Raw genomic sequence first — 27,755 nt, forward strand, 5'->3', positions numbered from 1 at the left:
TCATGCTTCATATACAAGAGAAATAATGGAGAAACAATGAAGGAAATAGAGAATAACAATTAATATAAATAAATAAGTTATATTAGCATTCAAATTTGATAATACATTATAGGGTTCGACTATAATACTAGAAAGACATGATATCCAAAATTTTTTTGCCAACCATCATCATAAACATGTTACTCAATCAGGTGAAATTTATCAAATTTCACATGTGGGTTTTGATTGCTCAAAACTCTTCCAATACCTTGTCTTTCAGGCATTATTGATTTTCACTATACTATACCATTAATTATATATTTATTTATGCATAATTAAAATGGTTATTTAATTAATATTAACAACATTGCACAACATACTTATTTATTTATTAAATAAAAGCTACATATAAATAACAAAATAAATACACATACATTCAAACAAACAATATTTATAATATCAGTACTTAATTAATTAACTGTATGTATTATAAAAGTGATATTAATTAATTGTAACTTTAATTGAAATTACACTTTAGAATTTTTGAAAATAAAAATTTTAATTGATTAGCAACAATTATTTTAAAACCATTTAATTAAATTTTAAAATTAATCCATACAAGATAATAAAATTTCAAAAATTCTAAAATGCAAAATTAATTGATAACATTTTAAAATAAAAAAATCAATTAATAAGAAAGAAATTTTATAATTATTTGATAAAATGATGGTGTTATTTATTAAATGAAATTTAGATAAAATACTACATTCAATTTAGATCATTAGAAATAAAAGTTTAAAAATTAATGAGAAAATAGGATAATCTTCACTTTACCCCACCTCACACATTTTTATTTGTTTTCAAGAATTTTAAATAAAATATTTGTAAAATTTAAATAATTTAATAAAAGATAAAAAGTAATACAATTAGGAATGCCATAATGCTCCTTCTAGGGGTGCAACTCAGGTGGGTTGGGTCAAATTGAGGGTCCATTTCAAACCTTAAGCTTGGGCTTGGCCCAACTCAAGGTCTAACCTGAATTTAGCAAACCAAGCTCAAAATTGAACTTAGCTCAACACATCTTAAGTTGTGCTTAAGTTCGGATTGAACATAGAATAGATTGATAATATTTAGATATGTATAGATGTGTAAATTAGGCCATGCTAGATTGGCATGGCACGACCTGTGTGCGACCCGTGCAAAGTGCGAGATGTGATGTGTCATGCTTCCCTTCCCTAAGATACTTTGGAGGATCGGCCCAACATAGCCCACAACTCGAGCCTAGGTGGGTTCGTGTTGTGCCATAGGCAAGCTGGTCCACAGGTTGAGTCTTGGGTCAGGCCGGACTACGGATCGGGCCAAGCCATGTTTTTTAAAAATTAAAAAAATGAAAAAATTAACATAAATTAAAAAATAGACAAAATTCTAAAAGATCTTAAAATTTTATTTTATATGAATTTTAATATGTATAATTGTTTATATATATGACATATGATTTAATTCTTATATATAATAATTGTATGTATAATAATTATTGTTATTATATAATTATTATATTATTTAATTTTATATATATATATATATACTGGGCCATAGACCTAAAACCCTAAGCCTGACGGCCCATACGATTGTGCTGTGCTTGGCATGGCCCATAGTCCGTTGTGCCAGGCCGGCTTACAATGATGCCCGATTTTCACCTTTAGATATGTATACCGTCAAATGTTGGGTATACTCGGATCGAGGCTCAGGCTACCGAAAGTCTCAAGTCTCAACCCAAGTCCAACCGGAATTTAGGTTGGGATGATTTTTTTTTTCCCCAACTCAAAGCCCAAAAACTCAAGCGCTATATATGCAAAAACTGTGGTTGGACCGGGTCGAGCTCGGGTTGGGTCCGCCCTAGTTATACCTCCTTTTGTCATACGTGCGTTGCACGTTTCCCTGCTGAACTCGATGATCTCTTTTGAGATACGCAAGTAACGCCACTGCTCAGGCGCTCAAAGCACTTACAGAGTCCAAACCCTAAACCCTGCCAGCGGCCTTGTTGCATAGAGCCGCGGTAACTGCCTTCTGCTTTTCCCGCCATGGAAGGCTTGGAAATGCAGGAAGCGTCGCTCACCATGGAAGAAACCGATGATCTCTGCAGCTCTATCTTCTCTCGATTCAGCAACTCCACTCAAGAAGACCATCAGCGCCTCTGCGCAGTCGTCGGCGCCATGTCTCAGGAACTCAAAGACCAGAACCTCCCTTTAACACCACTAGCTTACTTTGGCGCTACCGTCTCTTCTCTACATCGCCTCTCAACCGAATCCGAAGCATCCGATCCTGTAATTGCCGGTCTTCTCACTCTTCTGTCCATGGTTCTCCCGAGGGTCTCCGTGGCTGTTCTTAGAAAAAAAAGGGATTTTGCATCGGGGCCGGTGGTTCGAGTCCTTCGTAATCAGTCTGCAACCGTTACTGCGTTGACATCGGGATTGAAGTGTATTTCGCATTTGCTCATAGTGGGTGACAAGGCTAGTTGGTCGGAGATAGCTGACCTTTATGCGCTGCTTCTTGGCTTTGTCACCGACTCTCGCCCTAAGGTAATCTTATAAGCTTCATTGTTTCTATCATGTTTTGCAGGATAAATTGCAGTTTCTGTCCAGTTTCTAATCATTCTCTAGTTCAAAAATTTATCTTTCTACAGTTAAAATGAACGTTCTATTTAATTCGTGCCTGGTTTGTATGAGGATTGGTTTATCTTGATTCACTAATTTTGTTTCTTCTTAATTGCGTTATTTCAGTCCGAATTTTGTCTTTTTCCAGTTTAAAGATTAATATTCTTATGGACTAATTGGGCATCTCTTTTTCATTAAATTTTTTCTTATTAACATTTTCACGAAGTTTGCATTTTTTGGTGGTGGTGGTGGGGGTGGGGGGGTCTTGACCATTCATTAAGGTTTTATTGGCATCCTGAAAGAATTAAATTAACTGCATTATTAAGGTTATGGATTGTGTCTTTCATAATTCCATGGAAAGCTACATATGTAACCTCTTATATTATGTGTGTTGACGAAGTTGAGTGGATGGTTATTAGGTGAGAAAGCAGTGCCATCTTTGTCTTCGCGATGTCCTGCAAAGTTTTCAAAGATCAGCAGTATTGGCACCTAGTAGCGAAGGGATCACAAAAGTCTTTGAAAAGTCTCTCCTGCTTGCTGGTGGATCAAATTCTACTGCATCTGAAGGACCCAAGGGAGCTCAGGAGGTTCTATATATTCTTGATGCTCTAAAAGATTGTCTTCCTCTTATGTCATTAAAGTTGACGGCTAGCATCCTAAAGTACTTTAAGTCTCTTATCGAACTTCATCAGCCACTTGTTACTAGACGAATAACAGATTGTTTGCAAGCACTTTGTCTCCATCCAACTTCAGAAGTTTCACCTGAACCACTGCTTGATCTTTTGTGTTCGTTAGCATCTTCAGTATCTGTCAATGAGAAGTCGGTGGATGCCATGACCTTCACTGCTCGCTTGCTTGATGTTGGTATTAGAAAAGTTTATAATATGAATAGGCAAAATTGTGTGGTTAAGCTCCCTCTTGTATTCAATGCACTTGGAGGTTTGCTACTTTCATTCCCATTTTATTCCTAAATTCAAATTCGTTCATTTGTTCTTGTCAATTTCTGTGAGATTGGGACATCCTCATTCAAGTTGATATTTTTTATTGTTTTGAACATGACAATATCCATAGCTATATTTATCTTCATATGTCTATGTGTCTGTATTTATATCTAGAGGTGAATTTATATAATATATGACATGTAATATATGTATAAAATCCATGTTATGCTTTGTCTAATATAAGATATTATACAATTTATCAAAAAATATAAGATATTATATATATTTTGTATTATATGTCTCATATTACAATGCTTATGTATGCAAGCGGCTACTTTAGGACAGCATCCAGTCTACCCTTCCCAAGACCCCAGATAGTTGGAACCTGCATTGGGTAATGGCTTTTTTTTTTTTGATGAATACATTGGGCAATGGCTTTTTTATTATAATATAATTGCAAGCTGGGCCTAAAGTATTGGGCCATTTGGGCTTGATGAGGACCTGGGCTGTACACAAATCCTAAGCCCAAGCCCTGAAATTTCCAGGCTGGGCGGGGGCTGGGCTACAAATGATCACCCCTATCTATATTCAGTGATTTAAAAGCTCAAGGGCCTTTTAATGCAGGATGCAAAGATCAAGGTCAAGTTCACCCCTTTACAAAGCATGGTACAAATTTTTGAAAAGAAAAGTAATACACAAAAATGCAAACTTGAATTTTAAAAGGAATTGCTTTGAAAAGCCTATTGGCTCAAAATAAAATACATAAGCAGAACATATAAAACATATTCAAAGTAAAAAAATGTGAAAATAACAACAGACTATGTGTATTGTACCAAAGTGCTTTAAGCACTCAAAAATTCAAGCATGTGAAACTTTCAACGTGCTTATTTATCTCCTAGTCATAGTTTTCAAGGCGCCAAGGCGAGGCTAGGCGACAAGCGGGTGCCTTGTTGCCTAGTCGCCTAGGCGATGGATTTTTTTATGTAGAGAACATAGATCCTAGGGTAGTTCCCTAGGTACCATAACCATATTTCCTTAAGAATTATTCATAATTTTCATAAGAAAAGTATAGAGTTCATGAAGTATAGAAAATCAACATATTCATGAGAAGAAAAAGAAGGAAAAGAAAATTAAAAAAAATATAGGGGCTGCACCCTTATTTTTGTTATAGGAAAAGAAAAGAAAATGTGTAGTAGTAGTAGCAAATCTATTGGGGGCGTCCATTTCTACAAACTGTTACAAAAATAGTAGTAGTACTAGTGTACAAACAATAATAAAAGGTAGTTTGGATGTAACAAAAAAAGGCATGTTTAAAAAGGGAACATGCTTGGACTAAGGTGCTAGGTGTACTGGGCACACGCCTTTTGAAAGGAATCACACCTAGGTTTAGGTCGCCTTTTGAAAGGAATCTCACCTAGGTTTAGGTGAGGCACATGCCTTAAAATGTGCCTCACTTGTGTGCCTAAATAGAACATCTGTCTATCTATCCCTCCCTTTGGAGGGGACTTGCGAGTAGACATGTTTTTAACACAGAATTTTATTAAAACTTGAAAAAGGGATTACAAAAAGAGGTTGTTAGAACCAAAACCCTTTACAACAAAACAATCCACCGCCCTATTAACATTGAGCCCAATACAAATGATGTATATGTACTCCTTGCTTAGCTAATCCATCCACCAAGCCATTAGCAGACTCTCTGACCCATCTTACATGGATGTGCATCTGTCTTGACAACATCTTGAACCACCCGAACTCATTTCTAAATTGTGATAATACCCCTTCACTTTTCAACCAACCAATGATTATCTTTGAGTCCCCTTCTACAATCAGCCTTGTGATTCTCATTTCCTTTGCTTTTTGCATCCCAACAATTGCAGCCATGAATTCTGCTCTGACCGAACCACCTTGATCAATTGGTCCCAAAAAACAGACCACAAATATTCCCACCTCCATCTTGTGTCACTCCTTTAATTATAGATGGACCCGGATTGCCCAAATTGCTTCCATTTAAATTAAGTTTCATCCACCCATCTATTGGGGGGGCCATTTCTCAATGGTTTTTTGTTTTCTTGAGGAAGAAAGAGCTATTGATCTCCAATTTCTATAAAGTCTTACACTGAAAAATCTGAAAATAATTTCAAAGTCTTCACCCAATGTGCTTCTCTTACTGTAAGTTGTAGCTACTTTAAGAACTTCCCCCATATTTCTTTCACTCTCCTCAAATGTTCTCAAGTTCCTCTTCTCCCAAACTGTGCATGTGCCTCTTAGAGAAGATGGGCTAAAAAGCCTTTCCAAGAAAATATGAGGGATCCACTTGCAACCAAAAAGAGAGCAGAATCATTCCCAAATACAACAAACAAAAGGACAGGAGATTAAGAGGTGGTAAGCAATTTCACCATTCAACTTACACAAAATGCACCAGTTAGGAGACAAGGACCACTTTGGTCTCTTCTTTTGCAACAGGTCACATATGTTTATGCTTCCATGATACACTTCCCTATAGAAGGCACTGACTTTTGGGGGGATAGCGGCACTCCATACTTCTTTCATAGGAAAGGACAAGGATGAAGAGGTGGTCGCAATGAAAAAAAAAGGATTTACAAGTAAACAAACTTGACAGACTGAGGGACCACACCCAACTATCACCCACAAAAACATCAAAAACCAGGTTACCCAATATATTCAACTGGCATGACACTATGGCGATTTTAGACTCTTTTCTCACTAATCTCAAATTCCATGCTACCCCAGAAGAGGAAGGAGCCCCAATGAAGTCAGACACAGGTTTCTCTTTAAGGCTTGAGAGAGCATACAAAGCAGGGAAAACATCTTTTAATAGGAGCTCTCTGACCTTTACATCTTCCCAAAATCTAATCCTATTACTAGAAGCTGGATTATACCTGATAAACTCAAGATATTGAGGGAGGATACCATGCACTGCTTTCCATGGTGCTGCTTGATTAGCCTTTTACAGAATATTAGCATCCCATCCATTCCTTGATTGCCCATGAACACTTGAAACCACTTTGTGCCACAACCTATCATTCTCCAAGGGGAAGTGCCACAACCACTTAGGAGAGCAATGTCTTTCTTACTAATGTTTCCTGGTCCAACCTGCCCACTTCTTTCTTTTTAACCACCATCCCCCATCTTACCAAATGATCCTTTTTTTTTCCGTCTCCCGCTTCCCAAAGAAAGTCCCTCATTAATTTCTCTACTCTCTTCACAACCGCTTGTAGCATCCTAAAAATAGACATGAAATAAATAGGGAGATTTGCCAAAGTGGATTTTATAAAAGTGATTCTCCCCCCTAAAGAAATATAGTTCCTTCTCCAACATGCTAATCTTTCCTCACCTCTCTCCAAGATTGGATTCCAAAAGCTAATAGACCTCAGGTTGCCATTTAATGGTGATCCTAAATATTTTAAAGGCTGCTCCCCTCTCTCACACCCCAAAATCTCATCTAATGAGTCTAATTGCTCTTCAACATTTAGACCAACCACCACACTTGCTCCAATTAACTTCTAAATTAGACATTCTTTCAAATAGGCTCACCACCAATTTCAGATTTTTCAACCTCGGTTCTGTTTTCCCCATCACAACAAATCAAAATGTCATTTGCAAACTGAAGATGGATTACCATCACTCTATCTCTCCCCACCACCCAACCATTAAGAAGATGCATATGACTAGCCCTTGTTATCTATCTACTTAGAACCTCCGCCACCATGGTGAAGAGGAAACGGGAAAGGGGTCTCCAGTCTCCTTGTCTTAGACCTCTGCAGGCTTCAAAATAATCAACCACCACACCATTAACAATCACCGGAAGGTGGCTTGTTTTCTTACATGACAATTCCCCAAAACCACAATTTCTCATGATATTAATTAAGACCTTGCAGTCCACCCCAATGACAACACAACATACACGACGTCCAGCATTCCACCACCTAAGATTGAACCACCAACCGTCGTGGCACTTTGTTGTTGGGGGCCATCATTTGGGCCAACCGCACCAAAACGGAACAGGAGGCCAACATCTGCACCAACTCTCCAACACCTAATGGGGCAAGGGAGGAAGTTGCCCCTCCCTTTTTCTTAGGTCTTTTTTGGGCCTCAACACATTCATTTGCAATAAGAATTTGATCCACAATCTGTCTATACTCTTAAGCCTTAAAGAGAAACCTGTGTCTGATTTCATTGGGGCTCCTTTGAAATGAGAGATTATCCTAAATGAAAGCACCTTTGTAATGAGAGTTTATCGAGGGGAGAACTTTCTTAATCCTCAGAGACGACACCTTAGCTATTATTTTATAAATGCTAGTAACCAAGCTGATAGGTCTGAAATCCTTCAAATGACTAGCATTAGACTTTTTAGGCACCAGAGTAATAAAGGTGGAGTTAATTCTAGGATTAATTATCCCCTAACATTCTTGATGAAAGGCCATTGTAATCCTGACACATGTCTACTTGCAAGTATATGGGGTTGGCAACATGAATCCTGTTTCACCATTCCATTCTGTTTAAATGCCATATCCATTGTTAAATTATGGGCACTTAAATAATTTCTAACTACTTTGACCCATGTCCTTTTTCTACACCCCTTGGGGCCCTTGCCCTTTTAGCCCCATCAACTTGCAATAGATTACTTCTTACAGGTGCTGTTATTGGTCTTCTATGCACATGACCAAAACCATCTTAGATTTTTTTTTTTTTTTGATGAATAAAACCATCTTAGATTCTTAGTCTACTTTCTCACATTTTATCACTTATTGTAGCTACTCATAGGTTCTTTACAATGACTTCATTTATGACCCTAGCCTTTCTAGTTTTCCCACTCATCCATCTCAGCATGCCATTTCTGCTACACTCATTTTTTATGAGAATTTGGCAAGTCTTAGTGCCAGCTGCCAACCTGATGCAACCCTCCTCCATCCAGGCTTGGGAGCGGCAGTGTAAGACAAGCTCACACTGGTGGAGTTCAACACTATGTATTATGTATGTATATATTAGGGAAAAAAGTAATTTATTAATATATAACACATGCTCTTTTGTGTTTCTGACAGAAATTTTGGCCTGTGAGCATGAGGAGGCCTTAGTTGCAGCCAACGAGGCATTGAGAAGTCTAATACATGCATGCATTGATGAAAGCTTGATTAAACAAGGAGTGGATCAGCTTATGGAAAATGCAAAGGGAGAATCACGAAAATCTGGACCAACCATAATAGAAAAGATATGTGCTACTATTGAGAGTTTCCTTGGTTATCGATATAATGCAGTTTGGGACTCGTCATTTCAGATTGTTTCAGCAATGTTTGATAAGTTAGGTACTATCTTTATTTCTTGTTATTCCTCTCAATTATATTTCATTTCTATTCAACAAATTCTTGTTATCAAAGATATACAAGCTTGTTCTTTGACCTGTAACTGAACCTAGAAGTTATGCTATTACCAATGATGACACCATGTTGGACTGTTGGGAGGTTGCAACCTCAAACTTACTCAAAACCTACATCTTTATCTGTGTTGTAAGCTGCTAATAAAAATGTATCTTGACTCCTGAATAGAAAAGGAAAAAAATAGCAAGTCTAAGGACTTGATATATGGTTGCTTAAATCATAGAAGTGCAAATGTGCAAGTGGCTCAGTGATATTGAGTTTCTTATGCTTGTAAAAGCTATTTGGATAAACTTCTTTATAGTTTCTACCTGGGGTATAGTAAAAGCTAACATTTTTGCCGGAGCTTGGTCATTTATCAATATTGTTGAATAATTGTTTTCAAATGTTCAGGGAAATATTCTTCTCATCTGTTGACGGGAATAATTAAGAGCTTAGTGGACTTGCAGAAGCTGCCAGATGAAGATCTCCTCTACAGAAAACAGGTAACTAGAATTTGTTAACATGTGCAGCATGTTTTGCTTGTCAACCTTAATATTCTGCAGCATTTTTAATCTTATTCTCTTGCAATAAATTCATTCGGTTGACTATGTCAATACTACAACATTCTCTCGACATTTTTCAGATAAAGAAGAATTATATCCATAATTTGAATGTGAGTGAGGTATCAATTATAAATCAGGAGAGAGTTGCAGGAATTTTTTTTGGGGTACTTAAAAGGTATCTGCTTATCGCCTCATTCAAGATTAAGAATAGAGTTTTTTGAGTGGCCACTTAGGATCAATATTGAGCTGAATGTTTTGAGAAACCCCCTAAGTTTGAAGAAGTTAGGTGAGCATAATTTCCAGGGATAAGTATATGGCTCTGGGTGGAGATGGTTTATTCGTGTCCCTTTATCAATAGTGTTGGAAGACCATCAAGTTGGATCTTCAGGTTTTTACAAAATTTCATCAAAGAAGTGTAATAAAAAAGGGGCAAATGCTACTTTCCCTGTCGTGATTCCATAATGTGCAAAAGCAGTCCAACCCTGATTGGTGGGAACTCTTTACAAGATTATAACTAAAGTTTCCCTTTAAGGTTGAAATTAGCGGCTAGCCCTTCCCTCCCTGATTACCCACTGCCAAAGGGCCATTATTCAGGATAGGCAGATTGTTGATGAAAGCCTTATTGCCAATGAAAGCTTGCAAGAGATGATTATGTTAGGCTAAAAGGGATGAGTTTGTAAATTAGATCTAGAGCAGGCTTATGATTGAGCAGACCTTGTTTTGGAGAGGTGTTGCAATGATTATTGGTTTATTATTTAATGGTGTTAATAGGTGATCAGATATGTCAAAAACACATATTGTTCAGTTATAGTCAATGGGAAGGTGGAGGGTGGAAGGTGGAAGGGTATTTTGAAACCAAAAGGGCGCTGAGGCAAGGTTACCCATTATTACAATTTTTGTTCGCCCTTGTTATTGGATGATTTGATTGAACTCATAGTTAGAGCATATAGCTTTGGTTTAATTCATGGGAGGAGAGGAATGGTAGAGTATTTGAGGAGAAGAAAGGAGATCGAAGAGATGTTATATAAAGTTTTGCTATTGAAAGGAGTAATTCATTGGGTAAAAATTTCTCAAGGTATTGGAGAGCTTTTTGGTGCTGAAGGAAATGGTGATTTACTTAGGTGGTAACTCGGTGCCCGGCTCATCAATGCAAAGAAACTGCATTTTTTGATAAATGAGTAAGATGCAAAGAAATTACATTTCATTAAAAAGGAAACTACCAGAATTAGGTAAAATGAAATTAAAGTTTGATTGGTAGCAGCATGGGTAATCCAGGACCATTGAGTGGTGGAGTGACCTTTGGGAACTGTTAATAGCACAGTTCTAGCTCTCTATTCAAGTCCAATGGGATACAGGGATTCAGCAACAATGGTATTAAAGCTGTGCTGCAAAGATATAAGAATGGTAAGGTGTTGAATCTAAAAAACATGGTGGTGGAGGGAGATCCAAAAGCAGTTGTGGGCTGGCTATGCAAGAAGAATCAGGTCACATGGCAGCACTTGAATACAATGAAGGAAATACAAGAGATGGGAAGAAGAAAAAAATTACAGAATATAAGTTAGCTGTTAAAGTGTGAGGCTGTTCTGTAATTGCTGCATGGTCAGGATGTTCCTTGGGTAGTTGGGAGTTAAGATTTTTTAGTTCCTTCCTTTGTAATTCTGATTCTCTCAATCATTAATAAAATTTCATTGTTATTGATAAAAAAAGACTTTATCATTTGCTTCTAATGAAATTTAATGAATCTTATCTATCAGAAAAAATATAAATGGGTTAGCTGGTTCAGCCAATGATATGGTTGGTTCATGTCTAAGCAGGGAGTGAACAGACAAGAATTATTTTGGGGACACTGATGACTGTGATGTAACATATACATATTTTTAGGGTGGACTTTGGAGGCTGCAGAGCCTTAGATGATGGGATTTTCCTATGTACTTATTGTTCTTGAATTTTTTTCAATAAAATCTGAAGTCGTAAATAGCTTTTTATTAGATTAGTGAGTCTATTCCCACAAGATGTGCTGGATTTATTTTGCTTGAATTGTACCTCTAGCTAATTGAATTAACAGGGAGTTTATTACCTTTGTCCATCACTCCATCTATATTTTACCCATTTATAGAATTCTTGCCACCATATATCTGGGTTTGTTTTTTTGTACCTTTAGCTAATTGAATTAATGGGTATTTAATTTGGTTAAAATAGTGGTATAGAAGCACCTAATAGACATGAAATTTTGCTGGGTTTTGTTCCTCATGATTTACATTTCCTTCTTGTGCATACTCACTTTTAGTATTGTCACCATTTTCATTCCTAGAAAGGTAGTAGATAAATTGCTGGCTACCAGAGGCCAACCAAACCCTTTTAAAATCATTGAACAGTTGTATTTTATGTCAACTTGCTTCAAGTTTTACCCTTGCAAAATCATTGAACAGTTGTATTTTATGTCAACTTGCTTCAACTTTTACCCTTGCAAAATCATTGAACAGTATAGTATTATGTCAATTTCAAGTTTCAATTCAAATTCATGATAGTTGACCTTGATGCTATGGCCTATGGATGCATTTTGAATTTTCAGCTGCATGAATGTATTGGATCAGCTCTGGGAGCAATTGGACCCGAAACGTTCTTAAGCCTAATACCTCTTAATTTAGAGGATGAAGACATTACTGAGGCCAATATTTGGCTGTTTCCTATTCTGAAGCAATATACAGTAGGTGCCCATTTAAGTTTCTTTGCAAAGTCAATTTTGGGCATGGTTGGACTTGTAAGGCAGAAAGCCCGGATGGTATGAACCTTTTTCTCAACAATGCTATTGGCATTCTTTGTTTTAAGTGTGGAGTGATATAAGTTTCATCTTTTCTCTTGCAGCTTGAGCAAGAGGGACGACTTTTCTCTTCAAGGAGTACTGAAGTACTTGTGTATTCACTATGGTCCTTATTGCCTTCCTTTTGCAACTATCCTGCAGACACTGCTCATAGCTTTAAGAATCTAGAAAATTCCCTATGCACTGCCCTTCGTGAAGAGCCAGATGTGCGTGGAATCATATGTTCCAGTTTGCAGATTCTCATTCAGCAGAACAGGAGATTGCTGGAGGAAAATAATGATACATCTAATGATGATATTAGCATCCCCAAGCATAAAGCTATGGCCTGTTACACACCACAGGTTGCAACTGACAATTTAAATGCACTGAAGGCATCTGCCCCCAAGTTATTGCAAGTCTTATCTGGGATATTCATGAAAGCTTCAAAAGATTGTGGCGGATGTTTGCAGGTATGTCCACTTTCTATTAATGAATAAGTTTTTTGATCAATAACTGCTTCGTTTTATTAAAGATTTAACTTAAGTAGAACAGGTGAGAGATAAACTATCTTAATTCTTCCTGCATCAATACACAAAATTACAATAATGCCCAAAACCTTTGATCTCTTCCCACCCCCCTTTTCACTAGTACATCTGCAAAAAGAATTGCACTCATAACACATTGCAGTTTAATTTCTGTATTTTATGTTGGCCAGTTAAACTTCTTCCTTTTGTTATGGTAGCACCAAAATCCATTTTCCTCCTTTTGCAACCAACCTACTACCAGCTTTGAGTCTCCTTCAACAATCAACTTTCCAATGTTCAACTCCTTCCTTTGCACTTCTTCCAAGGCTGTCAAGACCTCAGCTCTTAACCTACACCAATTGGACCTGAAAAGAAAGCTAGTATTTTTCCCCTTCATTCCAGAATACTCCTCCAATGCCTAAGGGATCAGGATTCCCTTCATTGATACCATCAAAGTTCAACTTTTTTTTTTTGATAAATACCATCAAAGTTCAACTTAATGAAGCTGCTAATATTTAGAGACCAAATAGGGTATATAACAACCTTAATTGGACTTGAAACAGCCACCTACTTACATTTTCTAAGAAAATCAGAATATTGCCACAATGTGACTGTAAATTTATAGCTTCCAACTCTGCCTCTTCTTCAACCAAATCAAAAAGAGCATTTCCTTTTTCAAAAGTTGTGAATATAGTTCCTTTGAGCTTTAATCGTTGACTTGCCACCTCTGCAATCTTCTTCCAATCCTGAACCTCTTCCTTCATTTTCAGCTACCAGCATCTTATTCAACTCTTCTTTCCTTCCTGAACATCCATCTTACACTTCCAGCTCCCTCTTGCTATGATTATGGTCTTTCCTTCTTTTCTTCCTTCAGGGAAAACCAAGTGTTTCCTTCCTTTTTCAAAAAGTTCAAACAGGGCAATGAAGCTACCTCTGTCATTCCTCCTCTGCTTCATATCTTCTTTCTTCCATCTCCATAACACTTCCATTACAAGCTCTTTTCTTTGTGCATGGCTTCAGCAACAAAGTTCTTGAACCACACAACAAAGATACTTTTCCCCAACTCTGACTTCTTCAAACTAGTGTTTTAAAAGCGCAAGGGCCAATTTGCGCCTGAGGTGCAAGACGCAAGGCGAGGCGTGCACCTTTTTATGCAAGGCACAAAAAATACAAAAAAAACTAAAAAATAAAAAAAGTCAAAAAATTGAAGAAAATGCCAAAAAATTAAAAAATGCAAAATATTCAAAAAATATTAAACATAATGTTAATAAAAATATAAACTTAAATTTTAAAATAATTGTTTTAAAAAACCTATTGTCTAAAATTAAAATACATAAACATAACATGTAAAGCGTATTCAAATGAAAATTTAAAAATGAAAACAAACATATAAAGCATTTTCAAGCATGTAAAACCCACAATCTCTTTTTCTCCTCAATTGCATTGCTTCAAGTAGCTAATGTGATGTAAAACATATTGCATTCTTGATTCTATGAGTTGCCTTTGTACCACACCCCTCGAGGCAACCCTGAACAAGTCTATTTTAGAGTTTGAAATTCTTATTTCTCACATAAAAAATAATGATTTTATCTTTCATTGCATTTTAAAAAGATATTTTGTTGCAATGAATGAATGAACAACATTAGCAAAAAAGCAAAAAGCACAAAATTTTAAAAGGCACACGCTTGGGCTGAGGTGCAAGCCTAGGCGCACCAGGCGCGCGCCTAGGACCTGGGCGAGGTGCTTACCCAAAAATGCGCCTAGGCGCGCCTTTTAAATCACTGCTTCAAACAATTTTGGCTTCAAACTTCACAACTGTCCTCCATATGACTTTTTCCAGTACAGAAAGGATAAATAATAACTACAATCCGTTTGATAGAAGGAGCTTGTGCAGAAAAATAAGCTTAGATTTTCATTTATTCTCCAAATAACTGCCCTTGTAGGTGTATATGATGCTCAAATGGACATGAATAGAGCATTATGCCAACTATATGGGATAGGCTCCTTCACTATTTTAAGGCCCACTTTCTCTATGAAATTGTTTAGACCTTGGATATTTCCTTGTTTATCTAGAACCATCTACTTAGATAAGACTTATAAAAGACCATTTTGTAAGGTGCAATGAATGATCTTCTATGACATGCCCATGCTATCATAGTCTAATTTCTCTCATTTTATCCCCTATTAGGATTATTACTAGTTTCCTATCAGTGCATTAATTTCCAATTAATGTTTTCTTTTTGTTACACATCTATATCACCATCTGTATTTCTGTTTTACACATTTATGAACTGTTATGTCTTCTTTGCTGGAAACTCTGTTTCACATACTTTATAGCCATTTTTATAAAAAGTTTTATTTAATTATTTATTTCACTCTGCTCCACCATGGATGCATATTTTCTTTGTTCACCCTAGGGGTGTTCACGGTCCGGTTTGGAGATCTCAGACCAAACCGGTAAATTACGGTTTGAGAAATTTCCAAACCAAACCAAACCAAACCAGACCAAACTGGTTTTTCACGGTTTGGTGCGGTTTCTAATACGGTTTGGGGACTTGGCCCATTCTATAATTCTATTGGGCTTAATCCAATTAGAAAGCCCAAATGGCTTCCCTAAAAGTTAAAACTTTAAACTTTTATTTTGTTATTTTATTATAAAATAAAGAGTTTATTATACATTTATAATTTTATGCATTCAATTTAGATATATTTTATTATATATAATATTTATACATCGTATACTCATATTATATTTATACATTTACATTATATATATAATTTCAGTTTATGGTTTATGGTTTGTTTCAATTTATGAAATCTAATAAACCAAGCCGAAACCGTAAACTGTAATTTAGAGAACTATCAAGCCGAACCAAACCGTAAATTCGGTTTGGTTCGGTTCGGTTTTACGGTTTGAACCATATAATGAAGTAATGAACACCCCTAGTTCACCCTCTCCAAATCCATAGGCATCATTTTGTTATCAGTAATTGAATATGTTTTTATTGATATTAATAATTTAAGATATATACTTCAAACTATACAAGCAGTACAGTCACGTTTTATGTACACCCTTGATATCCAGATACCTGTATATGCCTGGTGTTACAGTGTCGGATATGATATCTGATACTGCATCTGCACGGATACTTATAGATGTACTATATAGCATTAATACATTATGTAAAATGGTACATATTTAATAGATTATACTATAAAAAAATCTGCACATATTCGGAACATAATTAAATTTGGCAGGACAAAAGTTTTGATAAATAACATTTAGCTTGAAAAGATGGATAGAAATGTATGGTATAATCTTACTACATGGGATACCCATGTTCCTAAATCCTAACCATCTCCAAGATTTTAGGATATGGAGAGTTTTATGTATGCTTCACGCATCTCTATCTGTGTCCATATGCATGTCTGGACATCATAGAGATATACATATACACAGCTATGCCTTACCCTCACTCCATAGTATGATCATCGCATCAAAACGCTTCAACCGAGGGGTACTTCTCCCTAGTTATTTGTGTATTTACTTCTTCACAAGCTAAGGACCCAGCAAGGTGATTGGCTGATCTAGGGATCCACGCAGCAATTCTATGGGCATAATCATGTTCAATCTCGCTCTTGTTGTTGGACCAAAGCGGAGGAAGTGCTAACTTAGATGCGAACAATCTGAAAGAATACACTAATATATTGCTAATTTCATCCATATTATATTGAATTCAATCTTCTTTTAAACTCCCCTTCTGTTGTCATAGCATGTGACTTGATTTCAATCAATTGCAGTCCACAATTGGTGAGCTTGCTTCCATTTCGGATAAGGATTTAGTTGAGAAGTTCTTCAAAACCACAATGCAGAAGCTTCTAAAAGTAACTCAAGAAGCTCAGGCTCATAAAGCAAAACAGCTTAGAAATTCCAGTTCTATGCAGATTGACAATTCAGCCAATGAAAGTTCACCATCACTTTTGAGGTAGTTTTTCTTCCCTATCATTCCTAGTGTATATGTCTTATCTTCACTAGCAGTCTAATTGTCCATTCTATTTTTTCTATGCCAGTGTTCCACATTTAATCCCTAGTTGACTAAAAATTTGCAAAGATAAATGTATTGATCTTCCTGATTTCAGGGCACAACTATTAGATTTAGCTGTGTCACTTTTGCCTGGGTTGGATGTCAGAGCAGTTGATGTGTTATTTCATGCAATAAAGCCTGTTTTAGAGGTTTGTAGATACTATAGCTTCTGTGCGTTAACACAGGAAAGGTTGCAGTTATTTTGAGTAAAATGTTCTTATTATGCAGGATGATGAAGGCTTTGTGCAGAAAAAGGCATACAAGATCCTTTCAATTATCCTTAGGGTATTAATTTTTCTCATTGTTTTGTTTTTCATTTTATTTTTTGCGGATTTAAGTTTTATCACTTGTTCATAGAGGCAATGATTATTGTGTCACTTATTTTCTTTGGGATCTATGCCAAACCTTTATGTTGTATCTGTTTTGGTCCATGTGAAAACATAGATGTATAGGATGGATAGAGATCCAGGATTCAAGGGGACTTGGTAGAGATTTTCTAGATGAAATTCCTGGAGGTCATTTTGGCCATCATATTTTTTTTTGATAAATGAGTGAAATTTTTTGGCCATCATATTTGTGAACTCCAATTTTTGAAAATGATCACTGTATTTGTATTAGACAAAATGTACATGAATTCTAATTTTGGTGGAATTTGTAACCCCGATAGACCCACTTAAAGTCCAGCAAATACTTCCATCCTGTCTAAAGAAAGCTCCTCCAATATCTGCATCCTTTATGTTACCAAGGGAGTTTCTATCAAAATATTTAAATTCCAATTAATGGACTCACCAAAATAATTTTGTTGGCTCTAAAATCCCAATGGATTTAATATGTGTCTTAGGAGAACTCACCCCTAAAACCTAGCTGTTAGAGGGAAGTAACCCATGCACATATATACCAAACAACAGTATCTCATACTACTGATGTAGGATATCTCACATTAGCGTGGGAAAAATGGATTGTAACATTCCACCACACGCAGGCTGGCTTTGCACTAGTCCACCTAGTCCCGGACGAACATTGCAATACTGACGTTACCACCTGTGCTGCACGATTGCAACTGGGAGGCATGGTGTTGGCTCTGATACCAATTGATACCAATTCTTGGGAATTGGGGTTCAAGAATTCAGGAGAGTTGCAGAGTCAAGAACAGTTCTTGAGAGTTCTTGGTGAGAGGATTACTACGAATAAGAGAGAGGAAGGGACAGGGGAAGAGAAAGAGAAAGAAAACTCTGGTGTATATATTTTGCATTTGATGTTTACATCAGATTTTTATACACCGGAATTTTCTTTCTCTTTTCCTCTCCCTCTCGCTCTCATTCGTAGTAATCCTCTCACCAAGAACTCTCGAGAACTGTTCTTGACTCTGCAATTCTCCTGAGTCCTTGAACCCCAATTCCCAAGAATTGGGAATTTTTGTTGGTAATGAGATTAACATATTTTTACACATTCACCAAGAATGCTCCGACACTTCTCTCCTCTCTTATGGAACATGGAATCACAGCTCTCAAGTACATCCACATAGTCTTTCTCCTTTTTTGTTTTTTTTTTTGGTAGGCATATAGTGTGTGTGTGTGTGTTTGGATTTTGAAGTTATATGTGTATAGACTACACTGTTAGATTTAAATTTCTCTAGTTTTATGCCCTAATGTTCTTTCAGTTAATATTCTTGCTAAATTTTCCTGACAGGACCGTGCTGAGTTCCTTTCAACTAAGCTGGATGATTTACTTGATTTGATGATCAAAGTGTTGCCGTTCTGTCATTTTTCTGCCAAACGCCATAGACTTGACTGTTTGTACTTCTTGATTGTCCATGTTTCTAAGGTTATTGACAAAACCACCCACATTCTTTGTTCTTGGGATATATTGTTCCAACAGTTTAGTTAATTTCTATTTTACCAAGGGACAAAGAACTTTGATTTTTGTGCATTTGTTATCTGATTGGAACACCAGATATATTTTAGAAGTTGTAATGCGTTCTTGTTTTTACAGGATGCATCAGTGCAAAGGAAACATGAGATCATTAGTTCTTTTCTAACTGAATTAGTACTTGCATTGAAAGAGGTACTCTAGATTGCTCCTTTGGTTTCTCTTTCACTGTATTATTGGAGGTTACTTTTATTAGATGATTTGTTTCCATATATTTGGTCAATGTTTTGGTGGGCTATCATTGTTAATAGTTGATGCACATATCTGTGCATTCTTATTGCCAATGAAAACAATCATAATCTCCTTATAGTTGATGCACATATGTATCATGTATGCATTTGTTTCATAAGTTTTCTGTGTTGTCCAACCGTAGGCTCTGTCTAGTTATAGTTCGTTTATGTATAAAGTTTCAAAGTTATTGCATAAGTAGTTCAAGAGCTATTTCCTTTGGCTCAAAGTTGGATAGCGGCAATGGATTGGTATACAATAAATATGTATTGAACGTTTTCGACATCAATGGATTAATACTATTTGAGCTCTTACAATTTATGCTAGGACTTGGGAGTAGTGAGTGATTCTCACACCTTAAGACATCCACAAAAAATTCTCACATCTTAAGACATATTCTAACAATTAAAGAAGTTCTAGCCTTCTAGGCCCCTGTTTTGGTGATTCTAGGTTTTTTTTCTCTTACTTACCAAGTTTCCATGAGCAATTACAGCCTTTTGCACAGCCCACAAGTTCTTCATTCAAGGAACTCATTCAAAATCAGTAAATGATTGAAATTGACAAACATACTGTAAGAGCATAGACTTGCATAAAACCATGGCTGGTCATTAGAGGGTGTGTGAAAGTTGCAGCTCAGCGTTCATAACATTCAAAAAATAAGATGTGCTGATAAAAGAAGAATTGCAAAAATAAAATGTCAGAAATAAGAGAATAAATAAGCACATCCATGGAACACATGTCAGGTTGGGAAATGCATGTAACCGTGTATCAGTCCTATTGTGTCCCTGTTTATAATAAATAAAAGACGACATGGCATTGTTGATTGATCTTGTTAGAAAGGTATTCTTTTATGACAAATTCCTTTCTTGTGATGCTGAAGAATAGACATCTGACTTAAAAAGTTAAAGTCCAGGAATTTCCAGGAGTGGCTATAAATACCCACTCACATCCCCAAAAGGAGACACCAGAACAGTAGACCTTAGAATCAGGAAAAGGGGAGTATCAGCGTTGGAGCCTATACAAGGATCCCCAAACAGGTTCAGGATCTGCTATTATCAAGGGAGCTTGAGCTTCCTCCTGTAGCAGCTTTTCAGTGTTTTCACACACATTCTTTTCTCACAAACCTGTAGATCATCAGATCTGAGAGAACTTAGGTCCCTCACTCACTCTCTTCCCATGTTTCAGAGCTCAGATCTTTTCAGTCATCATCACCACCTTATACATTTCTCTGTGGTTTACATAAAAAACTGGAAGTTTTCTATTTCAGCTATTTTTGTCTTTTTTGTGTCGAACTTCTCTCATTTTTTTTGACCAGCCTCTTATTTCTCTCTTTTTAGGTACCCTATGTATCTTCGTCACCTTCATAATGCCAAATTTCATCCCAAAACTCCACTGAAATCCCAATTAATTTTTTAATTTTCTATTTTTGATATATATTTTTAATTTTCTATTTTCCACCCTCTTACAAAGAATTTGCAGTTTTGAGGAATTTGACCTAGATCCTTTGGAACCCTTCTTTTTTGGTTCCTTAGAAGTTTCCTTCAAATTACATTATCCCATGCAATTCATTAAAAAAATTCTACATCTACACTTAGTTCTTGAATTTCCTTTTTTTCCTCACTATCCTAGAAAGAATTTGCAGTTTCAGCAGTTTGATCCTGCAAGGAATGGTAAAATCTTGGGTTGGAACCATATCTAGTCTACCCCTCCCAAGATCCCATGTAACTGAAACCAACATTGGGTAATGCAGTGATTTAAAAGGTGTGCCTAGGCGCATAGGCGAGGCGCATTTTAGGGTAGGCGCCTTGCCTAGGTCCTAGGCGCAACCCATTCAAAAGGCACATGCCTGGTGCGCCTTGCGCCTTTTGAAAATTTGACGCTTTTTCATTTTTTTGAGTCTAGCGGATGGGCTGGGGGCTCCGCCCCCGGACCCCCATGCCATGCCCCTCAAGGCCAGCCCAAACAAGTCCATGTTAGGGTTTTAAATTCTGAATTTTCACACAAAAATTAATGATTTTTTAGTTTTAACTGCTTTTAAGAAGATATTTTATTAGGATGAATGAATGGACAACATTACCAAATAGGGGATGGCGGCTCGTAGAATTAGGAATGTAGTATGTCACATTAGCTACTTGATTTAATTGAGAAAAAAGAGATTGTGGGTTTTATATGTTTGATTTCATTTTTAAATTCTCATTTGAATATGCTTTACATATTATGTTTATGTATTTTAATTTTAGATAATAGGTTTTTTAAAAACATTTATTTTAAAATTTAAGTTTATATTTTTATTAATATTATGTTTTATAATTTTTTTTGATTTTTTTGGCATTTTTTATTTTTTAGCCTTTTTTTTTTTAAATTGTGTGCCTTGCCTCAAAAAGGCGCACGCCTCGCCTTGCGCCTTTTTTTGCACCTTTCGCTTTTCAAACACTTGGGTAATGGCCTTTTTTAACAGTTTGACCCTATTAGATTGTTAAGCTCAGTTTGGGAAGAGTGCAAATACAAACACGTACATGCAAATATCCCATATAACTGGTGGTTCGTCAATTTGCTTCTCATTTCTTATGCTAGAGAAGATCTAGGTTATTTCTTGGTTCTGGTTGAAGGGTATTGATTAACTTTATAAGTATTGGTTTCTTTGGTGGTTTGGGTATGTTAAAGGAACTAACTACTCAAGTCTTGGTTATGTTTCCATTCTTCATACCGAGATTTAGTTTTTTTCAATTTCTTTTTCCTACTCTGAATCACATTGTTTGTTGGTCTTTTTGTCATCATTGGTGTGCTAGACATTAATGTTGCTCTATTATTGTCTTTGGCATGCTTTGTGCTCGATTTCATTGGCTTCATTCCATTTGCAATATTCTCATGCATTGTCTTTGCAGGCTAACAAGAAGACAAGAAATAAGGCTTATGACATACTTGTCCAAATTGGCCATGCCTGTGGAGATGAAAACAAGGGTGGCAAGAAGGAAAACTTGCTACAGTTTTTTAATATGGTAAAACTCTACTAGATGCATATTTCGGATATTTATTTTCCTCTTTTAATCTTGACATTTTTTGCTGCTAATGAATTATTAATGAACTTTTACCTATCAAAAAAAAAAAAAAAAAATCTTGACACTTCGTAGTATCTTCACGTAATGGAAAGGTTAGAGGCCTCTTTCTAAGCTTTTCTTAATCTCTTGTTGGGCAGAAGTTCTTGTGTGGTTGAAATGGATGTTTACCAACTGTCAAATGTTATTGTAGCTGAAATTTTCTCATGGTATCAGGTAGCTGGAGGCCTGGCTGGTGAAACACCTCACATGATCAGTGCTGCAGTCAAAGGTTTAGCTCGTTTGGCTTATGAGTTCTCAGATCTTCTTTCTGCAGCTTATAATGTGCTCCCATCTGCATTCCTCCTCTTGGAAAGAAAGAACAAAGAAATAATCAAAGTCTGCCCTCTCTCTTTGGAAGATGTTTTGAGTGTTGTCTTTCTTTTGTTTGAGCTCACTGTGAATAACGTTCCCACCTGCCCTAAAAAAATATTTTTATGTCATCTTTTTAACTGTGTGCTTATGTGTGTATGCCAATTTTTATTATCTTTTACTGGAAATAGTTTTTCCTGACTCATTCCGAATGCAGGCTAATTTAGGTCTGCTGAAGGTGTTGGTGGCCAAATCGCAAGCTGACTGGCTGCAAATGCACTTGAAGAGCATGGTCGAAGGACTACTGAGGTGGCAGGATGACACCAAGAAGCATTTTAAGGCCAAGGTTTGTGTTTTTTTTTTTGTACATCCTGAAACTGTGTTTTAATGTTGTAATGAAATGCTTTTCTTCTTTATTTGTCAGTTTGAGGACTGTCTCAACTTTTGCTAACTCCATATTCTTTTGAACTGTGAAAAAGAGTTCGTCAAGCAGCATTGAACTGAGTGCCATGGAGATCTCTAGTCAAATGGTTTACTGATTGTGCAATTAATTAAATTCTTCTAGTTATACTGTTACTTTTCTCCCACCATCTCATGAAAACTGCCTTTTCTTCTGTCCCGTAAAGTTTATTTATTATAGATCTATCATGGACATTCATCCTGTTTCTATGGCACAATAGAAACAGGATCTAATTGTTGGATTAAGGATGAAGTTTTGGAAAACTTGTGGTGGGAAAACCTATCATTATGTTTAGAATATTGTTGGATTTTTTCTTCTTTTTGAGTTCAGAATCTTTACTTTTTTTCTGGTACATATCCTTGAATCTTTGCTTTTTCAAATCATAAAAGTAAGCTTATCGTAAACTTGGATGTTGGGGGTCTTGTTTGAGATTTTGGTCTAAAAAGAGTTGAGGGAATCTGCTTAATGATATCAATGATGCTAACCAGAAAGAAAAATAATTTGGGGTCCCAATACAAGGGGTCTTTTCTCTGTGCTTCAATATACTTTATCAACCAAATCGCTCTTTCCCTTGTAAAGAGATATTTGGTTTGGTCTATCACCCCCAGAGGTGAAAGCTTTTGGAGGCTACTCTCAAAATCATTGACATGGAGCAGATGCTATGAAAGAGACAAAAAATCTAGGTGTCTCCTAATGTGTGTATCTTGAGTCTTAGGAGTAGGGTGAGTGTATCTCATCTATGCTTATCTTGCTAATATTCATCTTTGACGTACTAGGGCAACAATTCTAAAGAGTATATTGGGTAAAAGAATATGCAAGAATCTCAAAAATAAATAACAAAATGCACAGAGGTTGATGGATATCATAGTTTGATCCCATTGGGTTTTATCAAGTGATGAGTGCAGAATTGCTTTAGAGAATGTCCCAAGGGGGTATACTGTACTTATCAAAAAAAAGTCCCAAGGAGATGCTAGATTGTTGTGGGTTATTCTACAAAGAGACAAGTGATGGAAACTTGGGATAAACCCAACTTTGGAAGATTAAAATTGTACTTTTACATATTGTGCCTAGAGAATGCAGGTATGCCTGGCATGAGGAGGTATAATGAAAGATGATGATGTTGGGGAATTTGACCTATCCTGCAAATTCTGTTTTGCAGAAACCATAGTTCTCTGGTCCCCTAGGCTGTGGATTTTTTTTTTAAATAAAAGACATGAATCCTAGGGTAGTTCCCTAGGTTCCATAGTAACTAGCAACTATCATTCATGAAAAATTATCTATAGTTTTCATAAAAAAGTATAAACTTCATATTAAAATATAGAAACTCAAACAAATTTGTGAGAAGAAAATGAGAAAAGAAAAGAAATTTCTGAAAATATAGGGACTAAACCCCTGTTTTTGTCCGAGGAAAAGAAGAAAAGGTGGAAAAAGTGGAGGGTTTGAGAATGTATTTATCGGACAAAATTTTAAGTTCTTCCTTGTTAGTTCATGTTTTAATTTTTTTGAGGGTTCAAGACAGCAAACACCAACATTTGTGCTGATTGAAGTACAATAAATAAGAAAATAATAAAAAGAAATTGGTTTATAAACCCCAAAAATTATTATTTTAGTTTAATAATGTCTATTTTATTATTATGTTCTCAAAAATTAAGAATATAAAGTATTTCATAGCACATGTACAAATTGGCTCGGAAATTAAGCGAGGCTACCCTCAATGGGTGCCTTGCTGCCTAGGTCTCACCTTGACAACTATGGCAGAAACTTTTAATAATTTTGAGATAATTTTCTCTTAATGGCCGAGGATAAAGGGACAAAAAATAAAAGAAAAAACCACTTGGGGAGTGATTCCTCTTGCCATTGGATCATTGGTGATGGATCGGGTGTTGGTACTATCTTGAGTTTAAAGAAACATCTAGAGCTTCTTCTGATTCTGTTTGATCTATTGTGATGTATAATATCTGTTTTTGGCTTGCATTGAACTTTGTTTTTCTGAGTTACATCTCAGCATAGACTGTACAACGGAACAACAATATTTTTTTTTTCTTTCAATAAAATTTCCCTTTTCCTTTTTCTCAAAAAATTTCCCTTTTCCTTGTCAAAAAAAGAAAAAAAATAGTGCCAAGTGATGGGAATACACTTGTGAGGCAATTTTAGATAAATAAGGAGACAATGCATTGAAAATGAATTTGGATAAATGAGGTGATGACGCATTAAAATAAATTTGGATAAATGAGGAGGGACATGAAAACAGTTTCTGAATTACAAATGATTGGTTCCAGTCATTTGGATCTTACTTTTTGGACCGGGAAATGTTGTAGGTTGGGCTCATTGGTTGGATTTTATGGACAGATGAGCATGTGAACCACATGAATCATCCATTTTCTCAATGATATGCTTGCTATATTGTTTTTGCCTAGATCTCTGTTCAGGAGTGGAACAGTCACTATTATTTAATTGTATTTGATATTGCCAGGTCAAGCTGCTTCTGGGAATGCTAATTAAGAAATGTGGTTTAGATGCTGTAAAAGCAGTAATGCCTGAAGAACACATGAAACTTCTCACTAATATAAGAAAGGTCTGAATGAATTCTTTGAACAATTTTTTAATTAGAGCTTTCTTATTTTGAAATTCAAGTATCTAAGAACTTAATGATTACACAGATTAAGGAACGGAAAGAACGAAGAACTGCAGTGGGCTCTGAAGAAGCTAGTTCGCTTCACTCTAAAGCTACTACATCCAGGTGTGTATAGATGTGGAAGTATTTTGAACAGACCCACTGTTCTAGTCAACTTTTCCTATTTCAGCCTTGTGGAGGAATGAAATGACAAAATCAAAACTATTGAATCTATTCTTATTTCTTTAAGTAACATTAGTCCAAGTTCTAAATTTTTTATATAAAATGTTCAGAAGATTTTGTTTGCTTTTAGCATTGGCCTGTAGGACTGAAATTGCCATATGAACAATAAAATTTGGCGTACTCATGAGTTTCTAGTACATTATGTAGGAGATCCACAGTTCCTCTAGATGACGTGGAGGTTTCTAGAAATCCTCACCTGACATCAATAATCTTCTATTTGGCTCTGTCAAACGCTGATACCCAGTAGTTGAGATGGTCACATGGCACCCCTCCATTCAGGAGGCACGGGATCAAACCTGTATGGCCAGTGGGACATGCACCATGCTCTGCCCCAACCCTGATTCCCCTGTACAAAAAAAAAAAAAAAAAAACATACTGTCAAACCAATTTGATGAGATGATGTGTGTGGTATGCCTTCTTGTGAAGGATGCTTTAGTAAAATGATTGCAGTGAATTGCTTTTTGATATATTAATGCAAGTACCCAAAAATGATTTGCTTATTTCATCTAGACACCATGAACAAATGGCATCCAGTATTGGGCCACTTCAATTCCCCAAGCCATTATTTTATCTCATTTTAAAGTTATATTTTGGTTGACAACAAATACTTTGCCAAACCAAAGCTGGTATTTGACATGGACTTTGATCGTTGAATAAATTTTCAGGATAAGCAGATGGAATCATACAAAAATATTTTCGGATTATGGGGACGAGGAGAGCGAGGATACAGATGGAGATTACACGGAAGCTGAGATGATGTCTGGTCGACGGAGCAAGGCTTCCTCTGAGTTCAAATCCAAACAATCTTCATTAAGGTCAGTAGCAGAATTTTTTGATTGAGTTATCCAACCAAGCCTATAATATTATTCTGGACTGCCAAGTGGGGATGGGGGAAGGGAATGGTTGGGATTAAACATGTATCTGGAGAGGAGAGGTTTTAGTTTCAAAAATACGCTAAGATGGGAAAGAATTACGACCCTAAGTCTGAAGCATGCATTACTAGCAAGGGGTGGTCTCATTTCATCAAAACTGCATTTAAGAATATTACTTGGGACCAAAGTGATCATGAATAATACCATGACCAGGTCAAGACAAATACATCGATCAGATAAGAGCTTGCCAGAGGACATGCTTGATCAATTAGGAGATGATCCACTTGATTTGTTGGACCGGCAGAAGACAAGGTCATCTCTCCATTCCTCTAAACAACTCAAACGGAAGCAAGATTCAGATGATGAACCAGAGATAGATTTCGAAGGGCGGTTGGTGATTCGTGATGTTCATGAGCGTGGAAAACCAAAGAAAGATACGATGAACGATCCTGACATGGATGCAATAAGCCAAGCAGGGAGCCAAGTGTCTGCAAAGTCATCAAAGCAATCCAAGAAGCGCATGAAAACATCAGATTCTGGGTGGGCATACACAGGGAGTGAGTATGCTAGCAACAAGGCTGGTGGGGATGTGAAAAGGAAGGACAAGCTGGAGCCTTATGCATATTGGCCACTTGATCGCAAGATGCTGAGCCGTAGGCCCGAGCATCGTGCAGCTGCGAGGAAGGGTATGGCAAGTGTTGTGAAATTGACCCAAAAACTTGAAGGGAAAAGTGCTTCACTTGCTATAAAGGGTTTGAACTTCAAAAAGAAAACGAAAAAAAGCAACAAGAAAAGCAGGTAAGGGGGAGTGGCGTCTGTAATTGGAACCATTGATACGAGGGCCTGGGTATTTATTAGTTTTTATTCTTTGGTTGGTTTTCTTTTTTCACCTAAAGAGCTTAGGGGTTACCCAAATCCATCCATTTGAGTTGCGGGTCAAGTATGGTTCGAATTTGTAGAGAGCTCGTCATTTGTGCTATTCATTTACTGGGGTGTAATGTGATTTTCTTGTAAACCTAAAAAGTACAAAGTAATCGGAAATTCGGAATGGATACATGCACCCGATTTCTTTCTTGTTGAA

At 36.4% G+C, this 27,755-nt stretch overlaps 1 protein-coding gene across 1 annotated transcript; it reads left to right on the forward strand.

Moving 5' to 3' along the window:
- Window positions 1–1,702: 1,702 nt before the first annotated feature.
- On the forward strand, window positions 1,703–27,755 carry LOC104586696 (ARM repeat superfamily protein). Its single transcript, XM_010244008.3, has 18 exons — window positions 1,703–2,558; window positions 3,053–3,572; window positions 8,638–8,898; window positions 9,361–9,452; window positions 12,085–12,294; window positions 12,378–12,782; window positions 16,638–16,822; window positions 16,977–17,070; window positions 17,150–17,206; window positions 18,611–18,745; window positions 18,914–18,985; window positions 21,964–22,077; window positions 22,351–22,512; window positions 22,703–22,831; window positions 25,419–25,520; window positions 25,606–25,685; window positions 26,468–26,617; window positions 26,888–27,755. The coding sequence occupies exons 1-18, from the start codon at window positions 2,061–2,063 to the stop codon at window positions 27,474–27,476; spliced, it is 3,855 nt and encodes a 1,284-aa protein (XP_010242310.2). The 5' UTR covers window positions 1,703–2,060; the 3' UTR covers window positions 27,477–27,755.

This window comes from Nelumbo nucifera, chromosome 8 (genome assembly GCF_055504915.1).
Source record: "Nelumbo nucifera cultivar China Antique chromosome 8, China Antique-T2T, whole genome shotgun sequence".
Lineage (NCBI taxonomy): Eukaryota > Viridiplantae > Streptophyta > Magnoliopsida > Proteales > Nelumbonaceae > Nelumbo > Nelumbo nucifera.